The 27,810-nt window shown below is 31.8% G+C and overlaps 4 protein-coding genes across 5 annotated transcripts; 3 read left to right on the top strand and 1 right to left on the bottom strand.

Annotated features, from left to right (window-relative positions):
- Window positions 1-463: 463 nt before the first annotated feature.
- LOC101250399 (uncharacterized) lies at window positions 464-4,451 on the bottom strand. The gene is made up of 4 exons (XM_004238179.5): window positions 3,853-4,451; window positions 1,604-1,745; window positions 1,373-1,514; window positions 464-1,066 (listed from the first exon to the last, which is right to left on the bottom strand). The coding sequence occupies exons 1-4, from the start codon at window positions 4,250-4,252 to the stop codon at window positions 707-709; spliced, it is 1,044 nt and encodes a 347-aa protein (XP_004238227.2). The 5' UTR covers window positions 4,253-4,451; the 3' UTR covers window positions 464-706.
- A 1,960-nt stretch (window positions 4,452-6,411) lies between these two features.
- Window positions 6,412-8,083, top strand: LOC101251282 (peroxisomal membrane protein 11A). The gene has a single exon (XM_010322072.4). It carries the CDS (start codon window positions 6,791-6,793, stop codon window positions 7,559-7,561), a length of 771 nt encoding a protein of 256 aa, XP_010320374.2. The 5' UTR covers window positions 6,412-6,790; the 3' UTR covers window positions 7,562-8,083.
- Window positions 8,084-11,797: 3,714 nt separating this feature from the next.
- Window positions 11,798-14,073, top strand: LOC101251579 (hydroquinone glucosyltransferase). The gene is made up of 3 exons (XM_004238183.5): window positions 11,798-12,473; window positions 12,605-12,951; window positions 13,411-14,073. Exons 1-3 carry the CDS (start codon window positions 11,916-11,918, stop codon window positions 13,934-13,936), a joined length of 1,431 nt encoding a protein of 476 aa, XP_004238231.2. The 5' UTR covers window positions 11,798-11,915; the 3' UTR covers window positions 13,937-14,073.
- Window positions 14,074-20,459: 6,386 nt separating this feature from the next.
- On the top strand, window positions 20,460-27,762 carry LOC101251880 (lysophospholipid acyltransferase LPEAT1). 2 transcript variants are annotated; one of them, XM_069297444.1, is made up of 9 exons: window positions 20,478-21,204; window positions 22,487-22,606; window positions 22,734-22,771; window positions 23,120-23,184; window positions 24,120-24,188; window positions 25,096-25,229; window positions 25,871-26,011; window positions 26,573-26,636; window positions 26,957-27,762. In XM_069297444.1, exons 1-9 carry the CDS (start codon window positions 20,674-20,676, stop codon window positions 26,974-26,976), a joined length of 1,182 nt encoding a protein of 393 aa, XP_069153545.1. In that variant the 5' UTR covers window positions 20,478-20,673; the 3' UTR covers window positions 26,977-27,762. The 2 variants fall into 2 exon arrangements, with proteins under 2 accessions (XP_004238232.2, XP_069153545.1); XM_004238184.4 differs by lacking the exon at window positions 26,957-27,762 and having other exon boundaries at window positions 20,460-21,204; window positions 26,573-26,949.
- Window positions 27,763-27,810: the final 48 nt, after the last annotated feature.

Below are 27,810 nucleotides of genomic sequence, written 5' to 3' on the forward strand. Positions count from 1 at the left end.
TAAAATTCAAAACTAAAAATTCTAAATTCGACATTGTTTATCAAACATGTGGTAATGTCAAACAGTTTCCAAACAACACCAATAATGGATTTTATATGTATATATGCTAAGCTGTTGGATTTTATTGCAGACAAACATGTAGACATTGCCAACAAGGTCCAGCATTAGTAAATTGCTGGACAAAGATGGCAAGGTTTGTCCTCAAATATGTCCTAGAACTATCTAATATTGAGCAACTTCACAAAGTCTAGATTTTTCCCTTGATCCCTAAGAGAACTCTTAACACAATTATAAAGCTCAAACCATAGTAAAAAAATCGAGGGGTAGATATGGACACATAAAGTCCTGCTATTTGTGTTAGAACTCTATTAATGGTAATGGTAAATACAATAGATTTGCTAACCATGATGATATAAATGGACTAAATTGAGCAATATTGGATAATACAACGGAAATTTAGACCTTTTATCGAAAAACATACCACTAGAATCATCAAATATTAGAAATTAGCAGACACCATAGTGTATAGATATAAGTACAACCTTCAATCTCTTCATACATGACAAATACAAAAGTTAGAAAGTTTCTAAATACACACATTGCAAAGCTGAAAAGACTACCAATCAAAGCAACACTCTTGTAAATTAGAATCCTGTTGGTTAAAAGTACGTCAAGGCTATTGATACAAATTCACAGAGGATATCAGCTATGTCAAACTCAAATGGTCATTACTCATATGTGTGTTGTTCTCAACAGGGTCCCGGCCTTGTATATCTGTCTTTACTAACTTTGTTTGTGAGTGCTTGTTGATATTATCGTTGTTACATTCGTTGTATCTGAAGCATGTAATGAGATGGTCATTAAATATACCTGCCACTTGCATGAATGAATACACAACTGTTGGTCCTACGCAAACGAAGCCCCTTTTCATTAGGTCCTTGCTCATAAGTTCTGATTTTGGTGTTTTTACTGGTACTTGACGTGCATAGCGAAATCCACTTCTTATTGGCTTGTGATTTACAAAACGCCAGAAGTAGTTGCTGAAGGATCCAAACTCCTGCTGTATCTGCAAGACAAGTAGATATTTGAGAGCCATCAGTGATTATGCACCACACAAAAAGTTGACTTGTTCATACAATGATATTTCACTATCTGTTTTAGTGTAAAGGTTACAGTTACCGGTTTACTGATGGTATGTTTTTTGGACAATATAGTAAAATTTGAATTAGCTGTTCCTTCTAAGTTTAAAAAATAATCACTTGATTCAAGATTAGAAGAAAGTCAAAGAAACGTCTATATTTGGAAAGCTAAAGCAGTTTAGGATCAGTTTTGCAACTTCGGGTCTAAAGGTACTTGTAGAAGTTCCTTTTACCTTCTGGAAATGCTTTGCATTTTCTACTATTGCACGAATCTTTGGTTCAGATAGCAATGAATTTCCAGTTTCTCTCAACGAGCGCAGTCTTTTCTCAGTAACATTTGCAAGACATGATGGATCAAAATTGTCAAACAACTTCCTGCAAGATGTAAACCATAAGTAATTTCAAACTTATGGACTTAAGAGTTCTACTTCTGAAGATCTGAGAGATGATCTTTAATAGTGGACCTGAATATGTGTCTCTTATTAAGGATTGCAGGCCAAGTCATTTCTGACAATACTTGTGATAAGGCAAGTAGTTCATATAGCTTTGTGTCATCGTAAACTGGGTTTCCCCATTCTTCGTCATGGAATGAAATATACAGGGGTTCTGCAAAAGGAATAACATAATTAGGTTGATGAATTTGATTAATTATTCCTTCCACCTGATCAAGGGCGGAATTCTGTCCAATAAAATTCTCTCTTTAAGAAATACCGCAATAGCATCTCACCGAAACTAGTGGTAACAACTTCTCTACCTCTACGAGAAGTGGTAACGTCTGTGTACATTCTACCCTCCTTACCCTCCCTAGACCCCACCTAGTGGGATTTCACTGGGTATTTTTTTGTTGTTGTTGTCGTTACATAAAGTTGACATGCATAACCAAACAATCAAAGTCAAACCATGTTTCAGAACTTTTGATAGATATGAGGGGTTATATTGTGAGATCATCCCAAATAAATTCTTCTAGCTACATGCTTTATTGCCATATCGGTAAAAGAAGCCGAGATGGATTAGACATACGTCAATCCATAGTACCTATTCAAGGTGAAGCACATTGACTAGGGGAAATAACTCTAAACCTTCTGACTCATAACCATGTCATACACAAACTTCCTCGATCTTCTGATTCTATATTTTAAAGCGCCAACTCACATCCTAAACCCCCTTACCCAGGGGTCAATAGCACCTTTTCACACTTCTCTTTCTGGTGATTAGAACCTCCAACCTAAAGGTGCAGGAGAAGCATAAAAGTTTCTGGTCCTGCCAAATCTCAACTAAGCAATGTCAGGGTCACCCGTGGAATTATTATTTGCAAATAGTTCTCATTCTCTCTTTCTTTTTAGCTTTTACATTGTTCTTCATCACTATCAGTGAGAAAGAACGCACCAACTCATGTTGTGGTTGATAACTCTTGTTGCAGAAAATTACAACAACATACCCAGTATAATCCCGCGAGACAATCTCTCACACCTCCGCATTGGGACATCCATGCATCTCCTCTTCAACTTGTTGGAGAAATTTAGTGGGAGAAATTTGAAAATGCAATAAAGTAGAGGATTAGCATTGTAGATAACCTAGGAATTGTTAATGCTCGAGTCCAAAAAATATCAGCCAAGGCTAGAATATGTCTTCAAGGACATAGTAATACTACAACCTATGTATGTGTACTAAAAGTCAGAATAAGGCAGCACTAGTTTTCTTCCAAAAGGAAATGGGAAATACATTTTCCAAAAGTTTGTGCTCCTTGTTTTACATTATGGACGTCCAAACTATTTCGTTTAGCTATTCACGATACTTCAAGAAAGAAAATAGACCTTTAGCCAAGTTCAACTGCAAAAGAGAGGTCAATTGGCAAGGATTAACCAAGGTACTTTACCAATGTGGAATTCTAACACCTCCTCGGCAAGTACGGACATCTGGAGCATTAAGTGATATAACATAGGTCGTCAAATATTAGAAAGCCCAACACTGGGGATGAGTCTATCTCTAATATCGCACAAGGGAAACGAACCACGGGTCTCAATCAATCCCAAAAACTGCTAAAGTGATCAGATCATCAAGTTCGTTTTATTCAATATGGAGCTGCTAGAAGTTAGTCACCAACCTCCATTGACCTTTTAAATAATATCAACCAATCACCCATCATTCCCGAATCAGTTAGGAGTCCATTATACAAATAAGTTGAAACATTATTAGATACTCTGGTCCATTTTATTCCAATACTATAAAATTCACCTTAGCCTAAGTTTCCGATTTATCACTACGCGTTCCAATATCTTACATTCACACACTATTAACAAATACCAACAAGCAAACCGTCCTCATTCAACTTTGATCTATCCTGCTCACCAGTCGAGCTACAAGACTAGATTCGGTCCTGACTCAATATTTGTGTTTAAAAGTTCATTTCAACAACATAACCAGTGTGATCCCACAAGTAAGGGTGCTTAAAAATTCATTTAATAGGGATCAATGAGCATGATTAGTTCATCATGAACCTAGTAAGTTGCTCTTTCTAGAATCTAGAAGCCATAAACTTAAAATTCTAACTTAGCCTCCTCAGTAAACTTGTAATTTAGCTTCCGAGACTAAAATTGAACGCAATTCATTAAACTCTAACTCGAGAACACCTAAAGCGTCCATATTTGCAATTCTCTCTCACACACATTCACAACGAGAAATGGAAATAACAGAAAATGAGTTAAAAAATTACCCGAATTCGGTGTTATCCAATCACAACGTTTGAGCGGAATTGGAACCACCGGAGAAAAAGCTTCAGCTGCTTCAACTTCAACTCCATGAGGAACAACTTTAGCAGGTTTTTTCACACCAGTACTCCTTTCAACTCCTCTCTTTGAAAAATTCACATCTTTCGCAATTGACGAATCCGACGAAGAGGAGCTATCAACTGACACATTGCTCCTCACAGGCAAACTTTTCTTCGGCGTAACTGAAGCTGCTGCTTTCTTACTCCTGAACTCAGTCTTCTTCATCCCTTCCTTCTTCTTCTTCTGCTCTTCCGAATCTCTAACCCTGTTCCCTCCCGGACCGAGTATTTTCCTTGTATCACCACCGGTTTTCGCCGGTGACCGGAGCTCCGGTGACGAAGACATTTGTGAAAAAAGTGAGATTTCAAAGCTTGAGATTGAAGGTGAAAAATGGTGGATGAGTGGAGTGTGAAGAGAGACAAATTGAAAATTCGGACGAGTTCTTATTTTTTGGAAGTTTTAAAAACGGGAAAGTATTTGGATTTAAACGTTTCAGTGATACTGTTGACGTGTCGGTTGCTCTTTACCTTTTTGAACTTCGGACATAAATGTGAGTCATATCTCTATTTTGCCATTATTAGAGATTCTTCGTCCATTTTTACTTGTCCGTAATAAAATAATAAACAACGAATATGTTAGTTAGTGTGTAATTTCAATGAATGTAAAAGTTATTCACCCGGAATGATCCTCTCCCAATATTTTTTGAGTTAAGTCTGTCGCATAACATTTGTTTAGTGCGATTTACATTTCATGTGTGATTTGCAGGCTATTACGAAATAGGAATTTATTCAATTTCTGTGTGGTTTGCAGGTTATTACACGATGAAAATTTATTCAGTTCGCAGAAATGCCCACCCAAAGGACAGAAACTATGACGAAAATTGTAACGATTATGAGTTATCCTAGAGTTCTAAAAAAAAATCAATGAATATAGGGAGTGAATTAGAAAATGAGTAGTAAGAGAATAAAACATGAACAATTGACCTAGTGTTTCATGAGTTACAATAACAATAATGTACTCAATGTAATTTCACAACTGAAATCTTAAGTTGAATTGAACGTACAAATAACACTACTCTTTATCTTTGTGAAGTAGATAAATTTTTAAAAACTCTGTACCTAGCCTAACACCGTTGAGTGTAAGGAGGGTAAAATTGGAATTGGAAATTGTCCTAAAGGGGGAAGCAGTTGAGGTCTTTGTTGTCTTATTCAGGCAAAGAGTCATATTCAGTTGGTGTTGAAAAGTGGAGAGTTGGTTAAAAGAAGCATTTCCTTCCCGTTACGGAAAGAATCCAAAGCCCACCATATAATAAATAGGGGACCAATTTTTGGGTGCAACGGCTATATACTCCTTTTACTTAGTCAATATTGGGCTAGAAAGTATAAATGGGCCTTAATTCAATCAATTATGAGGAATTTTCACGTATAGCCATTTAAAATAGCATAATTATTCTCTTTAGCTATAGTTTGATAATTACAATCCGTAGCTACATATTTTATGGAGTATAGAGGCGAAAGGGACTGGAAGAGATAGGAGATAGGAGATAGGCGAGAGAGAAAAAGAAAGAGTGAGAGAAAGATGAATTATATATGTATATTGGTTAGTTAATTTTATATTATACGTATGTATTTATATATATGGCAAGCGAAATTGGGAAAGGGAGGAGAGAGGCGATCGATATTGGGAGAGAGAGGAGAGAGGCGAGCTAGAGTGGGCAGAGAGTGGGAGAGAAGTGAACTGTATATGTATAAAAGTTAAATATTGTATATTATACATATGTATTTGTATATTCTGACGAATTATACATATACAAACGTGACTAATTACACAAACTCGAAGTCAGTCCATGTAAGTAATGTATAATGTTAATCGCAAGTGATAATTATAACAAACTATAGTTATAATGAGTAATTAAATAATATAATTTGCTTTGTTGTGTAATTTTCCTTATCAATTATCCAATTTAATGACTCGGATCATCTTTAGGCCCATTAGAACGGTTAAACCCAAATGGAGCAGCCCATACATTACGGGTCAGTAGGCTAATTTTTTTCGACATCTATGTATGGGAAAATTGTGCAGAATATCAAACACTTAAATGATATTAAATGCTATAGCTACTATTTTTGTTAAATTGTGATTCACAATAATAGTTTCCTTAAAATTTTGCTATTTGTATAATTGGTCGAAAAACGTATAAATCAGGATTTTATTTAGTTTAATTTCTAATCGTATAAATTCCTAATTTGCACTTTATTTTTTTTAATTTATATGATTTACTTTCTTTTTGATAAAAAGAATTTCAGGTTTCTATATTAAGTAACGCTTTAACTTAAAAATCATTTAACCCTTAATTGAGTGATTTTTATAGTAACACAAATTTATATTATTTATTTTAAATCATAAGTTTTTTCTTAAACACTGTATCAATTTAAACTATCTCACATAAAATAGGACGGAGAGAGTATAGTCTTACCCTAGTTATTTTGTACATGAAATTATAAAAAATTAACAATAAATTATTATATTTATATATTCACGAGTGAAATATTTAAACATAATTTAAAAAAAAAATATTAAATATGCAAACAAAACATACAAACGAATACATAAAATATACTAATCAAAACTTGTTCTATAAAGCAAAATTACAAAAATTAACTCATTCATCTATTATTATATCATCTCACAAGGTAGTGATAATTTGGCACGCAAATTAAGATAAATAAAAGTCAGCAGTCAGCAGTGACGTAATAATTGGCAATGGATATGTCTATTGACAACTTTTCAACACCCGTTTAACACTTTGCCGGCAGACTTTTACCCAATTCTTCGATCACAAGATATCGCCGGCGTAGGAGTCGTCTCCGAATTCCGATATACATGGAACCCAAAACTTCAATCGTCTCATCTTCATCATCCAAACCTTCAAACCCTAACCCTAAAAACAGAGATTTCCTAATCCATCTCGAAGCTTACCTCGCCAAACGTGATGGCGTTGACAAGTTGCTCAAAATCTCCCGTTACGCATCTAAGATCATCCTCGCATCCTCCGTTATCCCTGATTCCCTGCCGTTATCTCAGCGTCTGAAATCCTTCGAGTCCAGTGTTGGTGTTAGCCGGAAAGCATTTCGTCTCGGGAAATTCGTGCAAGATGTGAACGCACTCCGTTCGGCTAATATTAGTTCAAAAGAAGATTTACTTCTCTCGATATTAGCTTATGGAGGTGAGGGATTGTACTATTTTGTTGAGCAGTTTATTTGGTTAGGAAAAGCAGGGTTGATTGATAAGAAGAATTTGAATAGTTTACAGAAGATTAGTGCGTGGTGTGAGTTTATTGGGTATATTGGAAGTGTGAGTTTGAAGGTTAAGGAATTAAGGCAAGTTAGTGAAGATGAGCAGTGTTTGCTTTCGACTCGTGAGGTATCGATGATCAGGGGGATTGGGTTTGCCGATGAAGAGGAGAAATTGAGGAAATTGAGATTGAAGAAGTTGATGAAGAGGCTATCAGTGATTCAAGATTTTGCTGATGGGTTAATGGCTTTAGCTGATATTAGTGATGGTAAAGGGATGCTTTCTGCACCATTGTTGTTGTCATCAGCAGGGTTGTTATCAGCTCTTATTAGCACACATAAGAATTGGATCTCTTGCTGATCATCCATAGCTGGATTTGGAGGTATGGTTTGTGCTTAATCAAGTGGAAGCTTACGTTATCGTAGGATTAGTTAGTGATAAAGATTCATTTTTTAAAAGTAATGTTATGTGTTCTCCCCAAAATAAGAAGGGAATTTACAAGAGGTGTCAAGTTATCTTTTTGCAGATGGAAGATTTCTATATCAAAGACAGTTACTTTAGTTCCTCATGACAATTTTACTTGTTGCATAATGAAAGCTTTTGGCTTTTTCAGCTAGTAGCTACTTATACCTGGCTTGGCAAGTTGCTTATAGCTGTTGTTTACTATAGCTCAATCTGTGTTTTTCAGCTGAATAATTTCAGTTTTTCTTTTCTAATCTCGGTTCTTGGGGAGTTTTGAGCTTTGGGAATTGAAGTTGTCCATGTAGTCAAAATATTGCTATCTCAAATATAGTTACTTTAGACCAAAGGCGGATCTAAAATATAAATTGTGGTTTCAGACCTACTATTTGTTGCAATTTTAATAGACTTTTAGTCATAAAATTATGCTTCCCATAAAAAATTAAGTTGAACCCTGTGCTTGAACACTCTATCTGCCACTGCTCATGACAATTTTAATCATTGGATAATGAAAGCTTCTGGATTTTGATAGTTCTTTAAGTTTTACCATTTCAGCTAGTGGTACTTATACCTGGTTTTGTAAGTTTGCTTATAATGGTTGTTTACTATAGCACAATCTGGATTTTTCAGCTGAGTAATGCCAATTTTCTATCTCCATGAGGTAAGGATAAGGTCTACGTACACTCTACCCTATCCAGACCGTTCTTGTGGGAATATATTGTGTATGATGTTGTTGCTATCTCAGTTCTTGGGAGTTTTGAGCTGTGGGAATCGAAGTGTCGATGCAGTTAAAATATTTGTGGGCTTTAATGAAAGCATTTGCTACTACTTTGAGTTGTTCTCCTTGCTTTCTTGATGTATGAAGGTTCTTTTGGTGCTAGAGGATTTATATGCCCCAACTAGTAGATCTGATTGGTGGGAAGTCCTTATTTATTTTTGTGGAAAGGCTTATAACCCATATCCTAAAAGCATCTTTACCATCTCCCTTTTATTTTACTAAAATAATTGGGGGAAAAAATTATTTCCAATTGCGTCCACTAACAAATTTGAGATGCTTCTTGTTTCTTACGTTTCCTTTGTGAGACTTTGCAAGCATATAAGTATCTTATCAAAGAATATATGTTTTCTTTCGATTGCAAGCATATCACTATCATATCAAGAATAGTTAGAATCTTTCATATTAAGAACAGTTAGAATCTTTCAATCCAACATTATTTGTTTCTGACATTTGATGAGTAAACTTCTAGGGGAGCCTGATTGGCCCCTCCTTGCTGAATTCTGGTTAGATCTCAAGTTGCCTTTTGTTTAGCTAAATACAGAGTGTCAACTAATGCAGGACATTTAACTAAATAAGAAAGTCAGAATGGAATTTGCAGTTTGCTACCGTTAGCAATCATATTGAAAGAACAAACTGAGGCTTGATTTCCCATTTGAAACGTACCAATTTGTGTATATTGTTTTTCCTCTGTTCATAGCATAACACTGAACTTTCTAATGATATTCGTGCTCGTGTTTCAGTTCTTCCACGTGAGATGTGATGTTTTTCCTCTGTTCATAGTATAACATTGAAGGTGACAGAATAGAGGAAAACATATTGCTTGAGTTTATAATTTGGGGAATCCCTCTAGTTCATTACTTGATCTGCAGAATTTGTGTTAACATTTTACACATAGCTCTTACTTCTCTCTGTTTTAGGGCTTATTGTCAAAGATTTTGGTCGGATTTGTTTTACTTGTTACCCGTAGAATAAGAAATATCGTTTCTGGTTCATATTGCTTGGTAACAAGTTTGCAGAAGGATCTTCTTGAGCAAATGGTTTGCAAGTTACAGACCTTAGTGCAGAGTTGTTTTCATCACAACAAAATGTTATCTCTTTAGCAGGTACTGTCCAAAGACCACCATTATAAAAATTGTACAAATATATGTTGTTGTTATTAATGTTGCTATTAACACTTCAAAATATGACAACTCAAGCTGAAAAGTTAGCTCTATGTTGTTGCTATTAACACCTGTGAAGACATGGCACTTAAGCTCGAGAAGGGAGGTCTGTCCAGGTCCATATAAGTAAATCATCAGTTTATTCGCCAATCAATGTGTACTCTAACCCACTCTAACATCCCCTTCACGTCTAGGCTCAATTGGATTGTGGACCTGAAGACCAAACAAGAATGAACTTTGTTTTGATATCATGTAAAGATACTAACACTTACACCTAACTCAACCTTGCTTTTTTGCTAAGGAGAGGATTGTCCAAGTTCATATAAGCAAATCACCAACCTCGTGAGGCTCTGACCCACTCCAACGACACCCTAATCTCATATTCACAATACTTCTTCGATCTACTCGTATTCTTATAAAACAATTTATAGTCTGTCCATCGCACATCCTCGCTAAAACATTCATACATCTCCTTTTTTATATATTTTTTCTAAACTATCTCGATATGATTTTCAGTATCACGAAAAATAAAATAGTAATTATGCTATACTCTGTCAAATCGTAATATGATACAGGGAAATATTCTGATAAATTTATTTTATCGCATTAATATTCTCAAAGTGAAAGGCTTGTGAAAATATTCCAATTAGATGTCATACTAATGATGTATTATTATTTATTAGTAGAATTAATGATTATTATAGAATTAATTTGGGTTTATGCTTCATAATTAATTACGTAGAAGACAAAAAATAAATTTAAAAAATGGATTTGCATTGATTTATGACATTGGAAAGATTAAAATCATTGACTTGGGTTTGCGTTCCGTAATTAACTACTCTTACTAATTAGGTGAGGAAAAATTAATACTCCTTTATATTCTTTTTGTGTTTTTTTTAATCCGTTTAAAAGTTAATATTTTTTTATTTATCGTAACTTATTAAATTCAGTTATTTACGTGAAATGTAGAAAATTATAATATTATAAAATACTTTAGTATATTTGACATGTTTTGAACTTAATATCATAAGGTTTAATTATTCTTTTTTACTTTGTAACAATAAAATAGAATAAACAAAATGATAGAGACGAAATAGTTATTACTCTAAACTCTTTGTTTATTTTTACTTATCTATTATTTCAAAAATATATTCACTTTAAATATGTCAAAAAAATGAAAATAATAATAATAATAATAATAATATACCTTAGCATTAATTACTCATTCACCGTTATTTTTCAAACATAATAATAAACATTAATAATTCTAATTAAATTTTAATATTTACTTTGAACTTTATTAATTATAATACAAATTAACAATTTTAAATTTATAAACATTAAATCATGGAATTCTGTAGCTATCCGTGAAGTGGAACATGAGCACGTGGCATTGAGCTGGTAAAAATTGGACTTTGTGACCTGCTGCAAAGATGTACATAATGTACTGTTTATTTTTCTTGATTCGGACACATGACTATTTATTATTTGAAATATGTAGTATTAAAGCTTAAATTAAATTTTAAATTGTAAACTAAAATTTTCTATTTTAATTACGATATGATATGATAGATCGAGTTTATATATTAAAAATAATGAATAAAAATTTATTTTTAAAATTATAATCAAGTAAAAAATAAACGAAAATATTATTATTCTGTTATAATATTTGACACACTTTTCTATTTTAATTTGTCTTAAAAAAATATTACGAATCAATTTAATTAGTTTTGACACACAAAATTTTCTAATATTTGTTATTAGTGAGAGATAATATATATCTCATATCCAGGTAAAAGCTAATTCGAACACTGTAAACATCAAAAAGAAAAAAACAACTCCTTAATCACAATGAAATGATCATAACTATACAAATTGTATTGTCAAAATTTATTTTGAACTACAATTGTTGCTACTATGTGGCGTGTTTAATAATATCACATAAATTAAAAGAGAAAGAAAATACTATTTTTGTTTTAATTTTTATAACATGTTTCATTTTTTGAGAGCGAAACAATTAATTACGATTAAAAATTTGCATATGCTATCTTCAATTTTTTTGGAATGAAATTTATTTTATAAACTAAGTAAAAGTATTATAAATTACAGTGATTAATAATTAAGAATAAAAGAATCATTAAAAAAAATTATAATCAAAGATAATTATTTTTGAATATCAAAAAAGTGTTGCATAGAACAGAAGGAATATATTATTTCCCTATATAAAGCATATATCACTTACAACTTCCCATACCACCAAACACATCTATCTTATTTCTGCATTTTTTTTTTGAATTAATTTCATTTGTTCATCACCATGACCATACCTGAAAAAATTGAGAAGCCTCACGTCGCCTTCCTCCCGAGCCCCGGCATGGGACACGTTACTCCGTTATTCGAATTCGCCAAACGCCTCGTCATACACCACGGCTTCCACGTCAGCTTCTTGGTCATCACCACCGCAGCTTCCGCTGCTCAGAACGAACTTTTCCGACCGGAGAATCTCCCGGCCGATTTCACCGCCGTTGAAATCCCGCCGGTGGAAAATATCTCCTCGTTTCTCACCGACGATATGAAAGTAGTCACGCAACTGTGTATCATGGTCCGCGAGTCACTTAAACATCTCCCTTCACTCTTAATGAAGAACCGCCCAAAAGCGTTAATCATCGATTTGTTCTGTACTGACGCTTTTGAGATTTGCGAAAAGCTTTCGATTCCTGTTTACTCTTTTTTCACTGCTTCAACTATTTTAATGGCGTTCTCTTTGTACTTACCGACGCTTGATAGTGAAGTTGAAGGCGAATTTGTTGATCTTCCTGAAACTATTCAAACTCCCGGATGTAGCCCAATTCATCCTCACGATATCCTCGATCAGGTAAAGTTGTCTATGAAAACGATTAGTTTCACGTGAATACATAACACTAATAAGTTTTGAACTTGTACTTCTAATAAATTCAAGTATTAAGTTGAATTCATCAAGTTTAAATTTGAATTCGTATTTTACAGGTGAAAGATAGGAAGAACGAAGAGTACAATTGGTATTTGCTTAACGTGAGCAGGTTGCCATTAGCAGTGGGGATATTTGTGAACAGTTGGGATGATCTCGAACCTGTATCTCTTAAAGCTCTTAGAGAAAATTTGTTTTTCCAAAATATACCTCTTCCTCCTGTTTACACAATTGGGCCTTTGATCAAACAAGATGAAGTTGTTACAGAAAAAGACGCAGAGATTTTAGCATGGCTGGATGATCAGCCGCCTGATTCTGTTCTTTTTGTGGTCTTTGGTAGTGGCGGCACCTTGACGAGTGAACAACTCACTGAGTTAGCTTGGGGTCTCGAAATGAGTCAACAAAGGTGATATTTTGTTCCTCTATTTGATGTGATTGAATCATTTCAAAATAAAGTTAAATATTACTAAATATAGGTATAGATATGTATCATTCATTAAACGAATTAAAAAGATAGAGAGTTAAATAAATGAAGATAGAGAAAATTTCATTTATCAATTCAATTGGAACATAATACATAAATGTATTATTTAATTTGATCTCATCAATATTTATGCTCTCTAATTTTTGATTGGTACAAATAGACACTTATATTAATTAATCAAATTTAATTAAGTAGACACACGTGTCTTATATGTCGTTCTATCAACATGTATGTATTATGTCCAGGGGCGGATTCATTCTATCTCGAAAAGTTACATTGTAAATAGAGGTTGATCGTTGATTTAATATATATTTATTTATTTTCATGCGATACATATTGTATATTATTTTTTTTAACGATAATTGTATTATCATATAATAGGTTCATTTTAGTGGCGCGCAAACCAAGTGACGCAAGTGCCTCGGCAGCATTTTTCAACGTGGGAAGCGATGAAAATGACCCATTACTGTACTTGCCTGAAGGATTCGTTAGCAGAACAGAAGGGAGAGGCTTAGTGGTCCCATCATGGGCCCCACAAACATTAATTCTCAATCACCGATCTACCGGAACATTTTTATCACATTGCGGATGGAATTCAACTTTAGAAAGCGTAACTAATGGTGTGCCTATTATAGCATGGCCACTTTACGCGGAGCAGAGGATGAACGCCACCTTCTTAGCGGAGGAGGCTGGCGTCGCTTTAAAGTTCTCGAAAAATCCCGGGGAAGAGCTCGTTGATCGGAATGAAATTGAGAAAAATGTGAGGATTGTTATGGAAGGAGAAAAAGGGAAAGACATGAGAAGGAGAGCTAAAGAGCTAAAAGAAAGTGCAAAAATTGCACTTAACAGTGGTGGATCTTCTTATGAGTCGCTTTGTAGTGTTGTTGAGTTTTGGAAATCTCAGTGATTCATGTGTTTGCTGAAACGAATTTCAAAAATATGAAATCGTAAGCTTCCAAGCAGTGGAAAGAGTCGAGGCTTTGACGGTGTGACTATGTTGTACGTGTCTTAAATAAATCAAATAAATAAATTTTTATTATTTAATTTTATTTTCATATTTCTCGAATGGATTTCATTTAGAAGGTGTATAGCTATGATTTTTCAAATTATTTTTTCGAAATTGAACTTCGAAAAGCACCATAATCATCACATTACAGAATTTTCAGAAATCAAAATATACCAAAAACGTTTTCATGATTACTTACCTTTGGAAACAATTTTTTTTTTTTAACTTTATAATGAATAATTTATTCTTACGTGTTTGACCATGTGATATCACATCATAATATGGTGTCGTGAAATAGAATCAGTGTTTGGATATATGATTTTATACTGATTCCATTTCATGATATGAATGATTTCATATCATGAGATGTGTTCCATATTCTCCAAAAAAACATGATATAGAATTATATGAAAATATCATATCATGATTTGAGATATTTTAATACAAAATTTGATCAACGAGTTTATATTTGTTAAAACAACCACACATTTATACTTACTAACAATTTATTTCACATGTAATTAAAATTTATAATCACATTATTACTTTTTAAAATTTATTATTCTCACCGACATAAAACTTATCATTTTCACCAACATATAGTCACTTTAACTCATACTTCACGATGATTGAGTATAAAATTTTGAAGAGCTCGTGAAAGGTGTTCTATTTTTACTCAAGTATATTGATGAAACAATTACTTAAGTGGAGAATAAATAACTTTGTAGTAATTTATTATACGATTTTATAATTTTTTATTTATTTAGTAAGATTAAATAAATAATTGGCCATTTTAATAGTTTTAAAACTTATAAGATTTTTATGTTTATGAGAAAATATACAACCAAAATTTCATATCACATGTCCAAACAAAACTTCAATTTCATCTTATGATTCCATATTATTATATTATAATGGGAAAATTGTATATAATAGCAAACTAATAACCTAAAATAAATGGAGTTGTGCTCCGTAGCAAACGTTTGCAAAAAATTGTCAGGCGCCTCTCTCCCAAATATCTCGCTCGCCACTCTCCTCCAATCTCTCGCTCGCTTCCTCACTTTTTATACAAACACAAGTGTATAAAAATTATTTTTGATTGTATAAAGCAGAGAAAATTGTATAAATACATATATTTTTATTCCCCTCTCTCCCTTCTTCCAGATCACACTCGCCACTCTCCCAAATCTCGCTCGCCATCCTCCCTTTCTCACTTATACAAACAAAAGCGAAATGTATAAATTGCGTTTCTGTTTGTATAAAGCGTGATAAAATTGTATATACACATGCAAGTACATATATTTTCGTCCTATACACTTATAATTATACAATAAAAATACTGCCCTGCCCAGTTTCTTTTGTCTTTCTCTCTTTCTCGTTTTATACAATTTTCAAATTGTATCCAATTTCTCTCTTTCTCCTTTTATACAATTCGATTCAATTATATATTCTTTGTCAAGTCTCTTTTATCTTTATCTCTTTCTCATTTTATACAAATTCAAATTGTATATAATTGTTCTATACACTTATAATAATACAATTCATTTTATACACTTCTTTTTAATACCGTTCTCTGCCCAAGTGTCTTTCTCTTTCTTGTTTTATACACTTCATTTTATACAATTTGCTTCAACTGTATATGTATAGCGAATTATACAATTTCTATATTTGTCATGGAGCGCAATTATTCAAACTTTGTTATAATATACAAATACAAATTTTTTATTTACTATACGTGAAAGTTACCCAATTATAATTTTATATCATTACATTATATAGCATGGTAAAACGGACCCTAAAATCCCAACTCCATAGGGAATATTAATTTGTCATTGTTTCCTTTACTGACTACAATTGCATGGAATTTAAATAAGAAAAATGTCAGAAATCTAAAATGATTCCATGCATAATAAATTGATTTTACCTTTACAATTGCTCTTAAAATAATCGAAACTTTTTATTATTTGACAACTTTATTCGGATTCCATCTATGCGTAATTACGACTTAACCCATTTTAAAAAATCTCACTTCAATGAGAAATATTAGTGGCAGAATAAAATTTTAAAGTTAAATAATGGATATTCGATTTTCTTATATTTACTTTTTTATTTGTTGGATTGATTCTTCATTAATGTATGCCGAATCAACTTTTTTATTTGAACTCAATTGGTCTAATTCATTCGATTCAATCTTTTCTTATATGATTTTGTAAAAGTGACTTTGATATAATTAATTATTTCTCTGTTTTTAAAATAGACTATTTTAAAAATTAAAAAAAAAGGGGCTAATTTGTGCTTTATATAGAAACTACTAAGTACTAGCTATGAAAATAGATTAGGATCAAAATTTCATCAATTATAATTTTTTAGATTACAATTAAACCAAATAGCAACATGTTAGAAGTTGAAAGTGATTTAAAGTGGAGGGGGAATCAGAAAGTTTAAAAATGAAATTTTGGGTCACACAATGAAATTTCTGCTAATTAAAGAATCAGATTCTAAAATTGAAAATTTAACTTAAATCAATTTCGATTAGAAAAATCAAAATAGAATTAATGCGATTCACTCTGATATTTTATTATTTTAGTAATTATGCCTATCTTTACTTTTCATCATATTAAAAAGATGTATATTATCATTTAAATCTATCTAATTATTGCTATAAAAAATATCTTACAATTTTTTCGCATCATAATTCAAATTATTTTCGTTATCTATAGTTTTTTCATTCATCAAAACAAAATATTTCTTGATAGACTAAATTTCTGTCAATTTAAAATAAATATAAAATATGTTATTTTATGAAAAGATATTGTAAATCATAAAATAAATATCTTAGCATTCAGATTTTATTAAAAAGTATTGAGAATTTCTTTGCTATAAAATATATTAAAGAGAAGTAAAAGTTAGACAAACTTTTCCAAAAAAATTGTATAGAATTTATTTTTAAAAACAAAATGTTTATAGATTTGATCATGATTGAAGTTGTGAAACTATAAGAAGAACTCTTTTTATTCTAAAAGCTTGATGCCATTTAATTGAAGTAAATTTATTTTTTCTCAAAATTTTGAAAAATAAATATTTTCTTATTAAAGTTTAGAAATCTTAAATATATTTTTTAAATCGTAATTAATTGATATACTTATTTAATTAATTAAGAAAACTAATTAACTTGCACCTTTAATATCAAGTAACATAGGCGTCATATCTATATCTTTAATATTAAAGTACCATAGGTGTTATCCATCTAAGTATGAATTTGAAAAAAATTAAAAAAAGCCAAATTTGCACGTGTCTAATTTTTTTTTTACTTTCGATTTTTTTTTTAATATCTAGTCCTTTATTTCCAAGGTCTTCCATATACTACCCTTAGCCTGAATACTTTGTTTATTTCAGTTTAACTGCAATCTATATATAAATATAATCTATATATAAATATAAATGAGGATCGTAGAGGAGGTGATGTGGCACCTCTCTATGACCTCCATTCATTTTTTTCTTATTTTTCTTCTTTTATTTGATATTTTTTCTTTATTTTTTTTTAATAAATTTATACCTCTTTAATTATATAAATTCTATTCTTAAATTAGTATTAATAATATTCATAACCCTCAAACCTTTCATATTCATAACCTCTTAAACCTTTCATATTCATAACTTCTAATTATTTAATGTGAAATGTTACATTAACACTATAAAATTACACTAAAATTGTGTGTTATTCTGTAGTCATCTTTGGGTAGAGAATTAGTGGAAGGAATGTTACAATATTTGTAAGCTTTGAGGTGCATTGTTTTTTAAATATTATTTCATGTATTACTTTTAATTAGCAAGTAAGGCTAATATATCATCATATTTTTATTTCTTCTAGATAAATTATTTTGTTTTGTTATCTTTGAGATTTATTTTATGACTAATAATGTATTTGTTATTATTTTTCTTGACTCTTGTATATAGAATGAAATGATAACATCAAGCAATGAAGATTAATGGATTTTGAGTTATATATATTGATTATTTGTCCAAAATGATTATGTAGCAGAATTTATGATTAAATGTAATTTTTTCTTATCCTTTATGAGATGTAATATTTTAATTTGTTATCTTTGAGATTCATTTTAGGACTAATAATTTATTTGTTGTTATTTTTCTTGATTCTTATATATAGGATGAAATGAAAACATTAAGAGATGGAGATTAATGGATTTTGAGCTATATAGTGATTATTTTTTTAGGTCCTTAAGAAGTAATGTTTCTATTATATTATTTCTTTTTGAATTATTTATGTTTTGTCAAAAATGATTATATGTGTTTAAATGTAATTTTCTCCTTATTCTTTATCTTTTTATTTTATTTTGGTAGATAATTTTTTAACTTATTTAATCAGATTTGCCGATTATAGAAGATATATCTATAATGAAAATGGTTAGACATTCTGCATAATTTGAGTTTACAAGGAAAAATAATTTGATATGTCTAATATAATTACAACTCTTTCTTTGTTGAATCATATATTAATATTATTTGTTTGTGTTCATGAAGATAGAAATCTGAGTTTTTTTTTTAAAAAAAACAACATCTAATTTATTCTCCTTAGACCTCTATATGATTTATAGATAATTTAACTATATATAATGATAACACTCTTCAAAATAATTATTTGTTTAGGTAAATTCATCTCTCACTTTTTTTATTGATGATATTAGTTTATTGTGTTTTGTGATTTATAATATTTTAAAACATAGAAGTAGAAATCGATATGCTACTTAAAAAAATATGTGAACATATACTTTCATAATCCGGTGAAACAATTTTTATTAACAAAAATGATAAATCATAAAAATGTAAGTTAATTTATATTTTTAAAATACACATGATTTTATCAAAAATAAATTATTTATTAATATGTAAAATTACAATTCTTAAATTTTTCATTTTTGTTGTTTTTCTTAGAATATTTCAAGTTGTTTATTAATAAGTCTTTATATTTTCATGTTTGTTATTTTTCGGGAGTTCTAAAGTTATTTCAAAATTATGATTAATTTATAATTTTAAAATTTTAGTTGCTTTCCTATCTATCTATCTATTTACTTATGATAAAATATTTGTCTCAATAACTCTAATTTGTTTATATTTTATTTTCTATAATTAATGTTCTTTATTAGTGTAATAATGTACAAATATTACTCTTATTATGTTACAAAAGTTCAAAGTCATATTACCTCTTAATTACTGTGACTTTTTATTCTTAGAAATTTATTATGTTAAATGTAATATTTATTTAAAATGTGAAAAATATTTTTTAATATTTTGTGTTTAAGCCAAATAAAATTAAAAGAAATAGGAATTGTGTATGTCATTTTTTTGAATCTTTTTTTCGTAGTTAATTCTCTCTTTTGTTCTCTTTTATGTTATTTTTAAAATTTTATATTTTTTTCCAATATAAGTTGTCCCAAAAATAATTGGATATCTAAACCTAAGTATAATGATAATAATAATAATAATAAGTATGAAATTTAACTAATTAAGATTTTTAAACTTTTCTTTATTTAAAATTTAATTATTAAAAAGTCATTAATACAAATATTAAATTAATTTAATATTGTACAATAAAAATAATTAAAACATGTGATGATTGGGTCATGACGAGGACAAGTAATAGTAATTGTGGATAATGATTTATAATAGTGTTGGCTAACTATATAGTCATGAATACTAACTATTAATAGTAATCCGAGTTATACATTGCCGAAAAATTATACTAAAAATATAATTTATAAAATCACAAATAAGCATAAAAGAACGATTAGATGTAAAGTTTACATAAATATATATAAATTATACTAAGAAAATCTCAAATAAAAAAGAAAAAAATGATCACAAGTTTACATTTAAGTAGTTCTAATATCACCCAATTCTTATTACCTTCCCTTTTTCTCTATAAAATTTATTTTTAATATTTAACTTTTTGAAGTTCACATATATTGTTCTAAATAAATTTCATATTTAATCTAAATATTTTTCATAGTTTCTCTTCTATAAAATTATGTGATAAAAAAAATTCTTTTTATTAAAGTAATTATTGATATTAATATGTAATTTTATTTTAATCATTTTCATAACCACGCAAAGCGCGGCTAAGTACACTAGTTTATTATATTTGTGAATTGTGATATATGTCACTAACACATAATTCAAAAAATTAAATTAGATTATTGAACCTCACAAAAGAAATATAGAATATAATAAATCACGATCTTGTGATTTTAGTTCTTAACATGTCATATAGAATAAAAAAAATTACCAAAGAAGAAAATAATTTTTTTTTAAAAAAATAACGAATTAATAAGACAAACAAATTAAAGCGAAATAGGAATATTGTAAACTTTAGGGACATAATTATAGTTATAATAAAAGAAGTGATGAGAAAATGTTATTAATTTAAACTTTTAATACTTTATTGAAATTGTTTCTTTTTTTATTTTTTTTTTTCTGTAGAGAAAAAAATTATAGTTACCCAGATCTACGAACAAATGGCTTTTTCTGGAATAAAGCATTAACAACAATGGCTATCCAATAGAGAAGAATAAGAAGATAAAAGCATCCCGTTGAGAATCAATCACCGGGCACCGGAAAAAATGGAGTCCGAGCTCCAGAAATTACCTCAACCCGAAACAACCCGACCATCACAACCCGAATCCATTGATGAAGGATCCACTAAAGATGATCGTCCGCTTTTGAAACCCGACCCGACTAACCCTCAACTCCAAGTTCAATCGCAGTCATCTAGCCCTAGTATTGAGGAATTAGAGAAGAAGTACGCGCCATACGTGAGGCATGATGTGTATGGGATAATGGGTCAGGGCGAACTGCCATGGACAGAGAAGGTGCTTTTGGGTATTGCATTGGTGACGCTTGTTCCGATGAGAGTTATTGGGGCAACGACTGTTTTGGTGGTGTATTATTTGATTTGTAAGATTTGTACAGCGTTTTGGGCTCCGAATCGCGAGGATGAGCAGGAGGATTATGCACATACGGGTGGGTGGAGAAGGACTGTTATGATGCAGAGTGGGATGTTTCTTTCAAGAGTTATGCTTTTCGTTTTTGGATTCTATTGGATACAGGAAACTTATCAGCCTATTAATCTCAATGGCAACTCAAATAATGAGGTATATTAAATTTTGATGTTTAACTTTTAGGCGTAAATTTCCAAGTAGTTTGTCTTGCCCTTGTGTTTATTTACTCATTGGAATACTCATTTATCTCCATGTATTAGATCAGGGAAGTCAAGGAGCTTACTTTGGTACTCCCTAGTATTTTTCAATTTATTTGTCTGGTTTTTATTTGCACAAATTTACCAAAGTGTGCTTTAATCTCGTAGGCTTAAACATGCATGGAAAATTGGAATTGAAAGAGTTACAAAAAGAGAGGAAAAATACATTCTTCTTTTTTGAACATATTTAGAAAGGAAAGTAAGAAGTATAAATTGAAACATAAGGAGAACTTTTAAAAATTATGATTACTGCTTAGGTGCTGTTTTTTCTTCTTCTAGTGAATGTTGACCAAAGAAAAGGGGTGGGGTTGGGTGAAGGGTTTCCTAATGGAATGGATGTTGATCCATAAAGGCTACCCCACTAGTTTAAGGTTTGTATGTACTGATTTAGTTGTAGTTATTGAATGTTGATTTTTGTACTTCAATCTTGTGGTACATCACTTAAGTTGGGCATGCATAAGTTGAAACTGCTTGCTCCTACTAAAAGTTTCTTTTTATTGGGAACAAGCCTAAAAGTTTTGGTATTTATTTTGGTTGCCCAGATATTTGGGATGGATGTGTGTGTTGAGGTGAGGGAGGGAGGGTTGCATAGTGTTGGCCGTTGGGTAAGTGCTGCAGAAGAATTACTAGGATATGCAATCGAATAACAAGTAGAAAAAAAGGAGAAGCGATAAACAATTGGTCATTGATGATCTTACCCCTACTTTTGGGTTGAGTAAAATAGTTGAACCAGTTAAAGGAGTACCTAGCAGTTTTACATGATTAAGTGCCTTTACTGGTTCATAAAGTAATGCTGCCCTGTACCCTTATTTTCTGCTTATTCACACTAAAGAAGGAACTTCTAGCAATTTTACATGGACTTACTCTTGTTCATAATAAAACAATGTTATAACGTAATCTTATGCTTATACACTCGAACCTATAGAAGTTTGGTTCAATTGATCTGTATTGTCGATCGACTCAAGGTCAGCCTCTCTACCCCACCAAGGGTAGGGTTGAAGTCCGCGTAGATCCTACCCTCCCCAAATCCCACTTATGGGATTACACTGCTTATGTTGTTGACTCATTTCATCTGTGGTTTTGTGAACAAATTTTCTTCTTAAATTGTTGTTTAACTAATATTCCTGGTTTTCACCTGCTTTGACATGTGACGTGATACATTTTTTTCTCTTTGTCAGGATGGATCAAAACAGCAGGCTGAAGAACTTGAAAGACCAGGGGCAATTGTGTCAAACCACATTTCGTACCTGGATATATTGTATCACATGTCTTGCTCATTTCCTAGCTTTGTTGCTAAGGTCTGTGACTTCTTTTACAATCTTGGTAAAATGAGATTGAGACAATATCTTTTGTTTCGATGGAGCCACTTTTGGCACACTTTGCTTAATCTCCTGACCTTGCTTCTTTTTGTTTTTATTGCTGAAGAGATCAGTGGCTAAGCTTCCTCTGGTTGGTCTAATCAGGTTAGTTATAGTATTTATTAATATATGCAATGTACTTATTAGTGGTTATTACATATTCCTTTATCTGCTAGTATCAAATTGTTGAAAGAAAGAGAAAACATTAAAGAAGATATAGAGGGAATGTTTGAAGTCAAATGTCTTAAATCTAAGACTTTTTATTCATACACTATTTATGATAGTACATCTAAGTATAATTTTTATTCACTTACCCTCTCGAACAATACGTGAATCTGATATATTGAACTTTTCACATATGCTCGCATGTCATATATATGCTTGGTGTGCAAGAGTTGATGGATCATCACAAACTCCATATAATTGTTAGTGATTGTTGATTTTTTTTTCCAGCAAGTGCCTTGGCTGTGTCTATGTCCAGAGGGAATCTAAATCACCTGATTTTAAAGGTGTCTCAGGTAATAAAGATATTGCACTAGATTTTGTACAATAATATAGCTCGTTTGTTTGAGGAATAAGAGAAAGTAGTCTTGTATAGAACTCTGCGTTATTGATTTGTCCAAGTCACACAATGAATGCAGAAATATAGAATGATAATTTAGTTTCACTTTACATCATGCAAGCTTTTGCAGCCTTCTTGTCTTAGAAGATGGGGGAAGGATACCTTTTTTACACCTTCGATTATATGTATGACACTTTTGTATTTCTTGATGTTTGATAACGTATTAGTTATGATACAATTTTTACTTGGTTTTGAGGATTCAAATTGGTGACTTTTTACATTTTAACTGATATTTGTTTCATTAAACTACTATTAAACCATTTAGGTAATTCCTTTGCAAACTTCTAAACCATTGGCTTAATTCCATCACTCCTATATAGTATACAAGAGAAAACAATAGTATCTTAAACATCAGGCTTAGAGAAAAGAAGTTAGATAAAATGTGATAGAGGGAGTCGTTTCCAATCAAGGCGGTTGAATTTCTTTTACAAAATTATTTTGGAGTCATGGAAACGTTTATTGCTATATATAGATTTGGTGTGTCCGGAAACCTCTAGGTAAAATCTTCTGCACCATGACACTTCCATAGATGTAGTAGAACCCTCTTCTTAATGGTATTTAACTTCAGTGTTAGGCTTTACACATAGGTGACTAAAAAAAAGCAGTACGGATTTTATCTTCAGTGTCTTTTCTATAGTGGTTGTAAGCAAGCTGAATAGGGCAAAAATATAGCCCTTTCTCTTGTATTGGAATGTACAGTAGGATATTCTTTGATCATATAGTTTTTACCTCTTTCCAGCTTTCCCCTTTTCCTTTACCCTCTTCTCCTTTTCATATGGAATGCAGCTTTAATTTTTGCCATATCCTTGGTATTAAACTTATACATTGCAGGTGTTGTAAATGAAAGGATTCGTGAAGCTCACCAGAACAAATCTGCACCAATCATGCTGCTTTTTCCAGGTCAATGTTGCTTTTAGTGCACCAACTGACTGACTTGCGTCTCACATTTTACTGCACATTTCTTCTACCAATATTTTTCTGCTTAACACTGATCAGTAAATAGATGAGCAATGGTTCTTTTGCAGAGTGAAAGAGAGGTAGATAGAGAGGGATATCACATCTTTGGCATTTATTTAATGTTATGAGTATACCTAAAACTATTCTACTGTTTGTACTTCACCGGACATTATTCGTTTTGTCATGGACGTGATCTTCTTCTACTAATTTTTTGTGGTAAAAGCTTTTACTAATTTGAATGATGTGAAGTTGTTCATTGAGTTGATAGATCAAGAATCTATTAGACTTGTTTAATGAATTCAAACATTCTTTAGTCAAATTATTTTTGGTCTTCTATTATATCTAAACTTTGGGTATAGTTGTAATATGAGACTTCTTTAATACACTTAAAAATCTCTACCTTTATAGACTTGATCTGTGATTGACGTCCAGCATTTCAAGAACTCTCGTCAAAAACTTGATTTTGGATTTTTTTTTTTTGCTTCAAAGAATGAAATGAATCAGCATTCATAACATTATGATTCGGTGTACATTTGAAAGAGAAGCTGAAGGATATTTTGGGGTTGTAAAAATGTTAAGGGATAATAAAGTAAACATTTGGTCAAACTTAAAGAGCTTTTATACTGAAGAGCCATAAGTTAGAGGTGTTTATATAATATATTTTGGTTTGTTTTAGTTTAAAAGCACTTGGTTTAAAGACCAAACACCAAAATAAGCCAAAAAGTGGTTTAAAGCTAGTTTGATGACCAGCTTTTAAGCTAGAGCTTTTAATTTATTTCTTAGATTCTCTTGCAAAAATCGACTTCTCATGGTTTACTACTGTTTTGATCTGTTATATTTTTCCTTGTAGAGGGCACAACCACAAATGGTGATTTTCTCCTTCCATTCAAGAGTGGCGCATTTCTCTCAGGGGCTCCAGTGCAACCTGTGATACTAAGATATCCGTACCAGAGATTAAGTCCTGCATGGGACTCTATATCTGGGGTAAGTATTTGGTGATTTGAAGCTTGCTTTGTCGTTTTAGGGACACTCTGTCATACGGTAGTACTCCATCTTCAGTGAATGATTCAGTTTCATAATACTGTGCTTTGTTACAGATACAGGCTAATATTCATGCTCCCTCCTAACACCAATGATTGTCTTTTTTGTTCATCTTAAAACATGTTATGTTTCTTGTTTTGGTTTTAAGAATTACCATTTTCTTGCATTCAGGCATGTATTAATTGTTTTCCTGCTTTTGTGCAAATGTATACTACATTATAATTTTCCTGTTCTGACAGTTAAGTGTAACAGAATACCGATACGGATCATAGAATTGTACTACTTTGTCGGGATCTTGATTTCTTTACCACAAAATAGACAAATGATAGATTTTTAGATGAACTTTATGGCACCAAGTTAGCGTTACAGCAAGGAAAATTTAGTATCCAATACCTGAATATTTGTTCTGATAGATGAATATACAGCTGATTGCACAAAAGTTCTTGTATGCATCTAATTATGTGGTCAACTGGTTACATTTATAATAATTGGTTATAGTAATCAGTGTTATACTGTTAAATAAAGTCATGAATTCTATGAGACTGGTTCTTATTCTTAGGATGAAAATGCAATTCCTTTTGCAGGCTCGGCATGTGATTCTCCTTCTCTGTCAATTTGTAAATTACGTGGAGGCAACCTGGTTACCTGTTTACTACCCTTCTCAGCAAGAAAAGGATGACCCTAGACTTTATGCTGAGAATGTTCGGAGGTTGATGGCTCATGAGGTATGTTTTGGATGCAATTTTACCTTAATGACAAGCTCAATCTTCATATTTGCAGAGTAGGAACATGAAGTAAATCTGGAGACCTGTTAGAAATATGATTTGCTAGTTTTATGCCCCTCTCCCCCACTACAATTAGAGGAACATACTTCATAGTTCGTTAACCATTTTGTAAGAATGAAATTTCATTCAATGCTTCCTGCTCATAAGATGTGGTTTTGTAGAAAGTGGATATATTTCTCTGCAATCTGGAGATGGCAAGCTATGTCCTCTATTGAGCTTACGTTGAAATTTTCTTTAGAAATGTTGTTTAGAAAAAAGGAGTCCTTCACAACCCATTATTTCTGTGCTCTTATGTTTGTATTCCTTGAAAGTAAGAGCAAAATATCATGATCTTTGCACTGCAAACAACAGATGCTTATCTTTATAGAAGTAGTATTCTTTTTACCTCCCCTTATGTTCTCCCTACGCATGCAAAGTAAATAAATGAATCTATTACAGGGTAATTTCAATCCTCTGTATACTTGTGTGCGGATTGATGATCTCATTCCTCTGGTCTTGCAGGGTAATTTGTTACTTTCAGATATTGGTTTGGCAGAGAAGCGAGTATATCATGCTGCTCTCAATGGTAATAATAGCATGCCTACTGTTTTCCATCAGAAAGACGATTGATAATTTCATCGCCTGGGCACTGAAAAAGATATCTAGTCCAAGTGTGATGCTAGTTGTGTTGTTTCTGAATATAATGACAGTGCGGTTGTCTAAAATAAGAAAATTTGGGTGTTCTGTCTTTGTTGATAATCCTGGGTGGACATTTGTTGTTCAGGTTTCCAGTTTGAGAGGTTGTATGTGTTGTGTATATCCTGTGTTACATGACAATTAGGCAATGTTTTAACAAGCATCTTTGGACATTTGTTTATCTGAAGAATCTCTTTGGTGTTCCTGCAGGTTTGTTTTGTCAACAATAATTCGGGTTCGCCATCTGTATATTCATTCTGTGATTCTATTATTTGCAAAAGTTATATGAAGATAGCTTATCCAGATGAAGCATTCTTTGTGTCTATATCAATGAAAATGGACCTATGGACAACATTCTTTGGCCACAGCCAGTGGTGTTACATGCTCAATTATCTCTGTTTCCTATTCATTTTACCTTCCGTTTTGACACACCCGAAAAGGTGAATTCAGTGTAGCAGCTAGTGCTGCTGTCTGGGTTGAATGTAACTCCCAAGGTTAGGTTAGTGTCTTCCCTCTCTTCCGGTATGTGAATAGACTCCCCACTAATTTTCCTTGACGATTGCTCCTGAGCTAGACACTAAAGCCGCCTCTTCACCTGCTACTTGGTTATCAGGAGTACTAAAGGTTCTTGTTCATTTTTGTTTTTTTGGCTAAATGTATTCAAAGATCAGAAAATCAAGTATGTTGGAGGCACATCAACACTATCTCAAATATCATTTCTCACATCTTTATTTCTCTTTTTGCGTCTCTTTTCTGTATGCCTTATATGCTACTGAAGATTGTCACTGGTGGGAGACGCCGTTGTTGGGTGGGTGGGTGGGTGTTGTGAAGATGCAATGCCATTGATATATTTTATATGCTGTTGAAGATTGTCATTCAGAGATGCCATTGATGTTATCATCTCATGTTCTGTAAATTTGGTCCAGTAATTCTTAGCATCACATTTTTCTTGGGTTTCTCCCTATGATGAACTAATTTGATCAAATATATTATGCCAAAGTTCATAACACCAAAAAGTGAGCTTATGTGGGTAAGGAGTGCACAAGTAACAAGCTGTTTATAAC

This window comes from Solanum lycopersicum, chromosome 4 (assembly GCF_036512215.1).
Source record: "Solanum lycopersicum chromosome 4, SLM_r2.1".
In the NCBI taxonomy this organism is placed as follows: Eukaryota; Viridiplantae; Streptophyta; class Magnoliopsida; order Solanales; family Solanaceae; genus Solanum; species Solanum lycopersicum.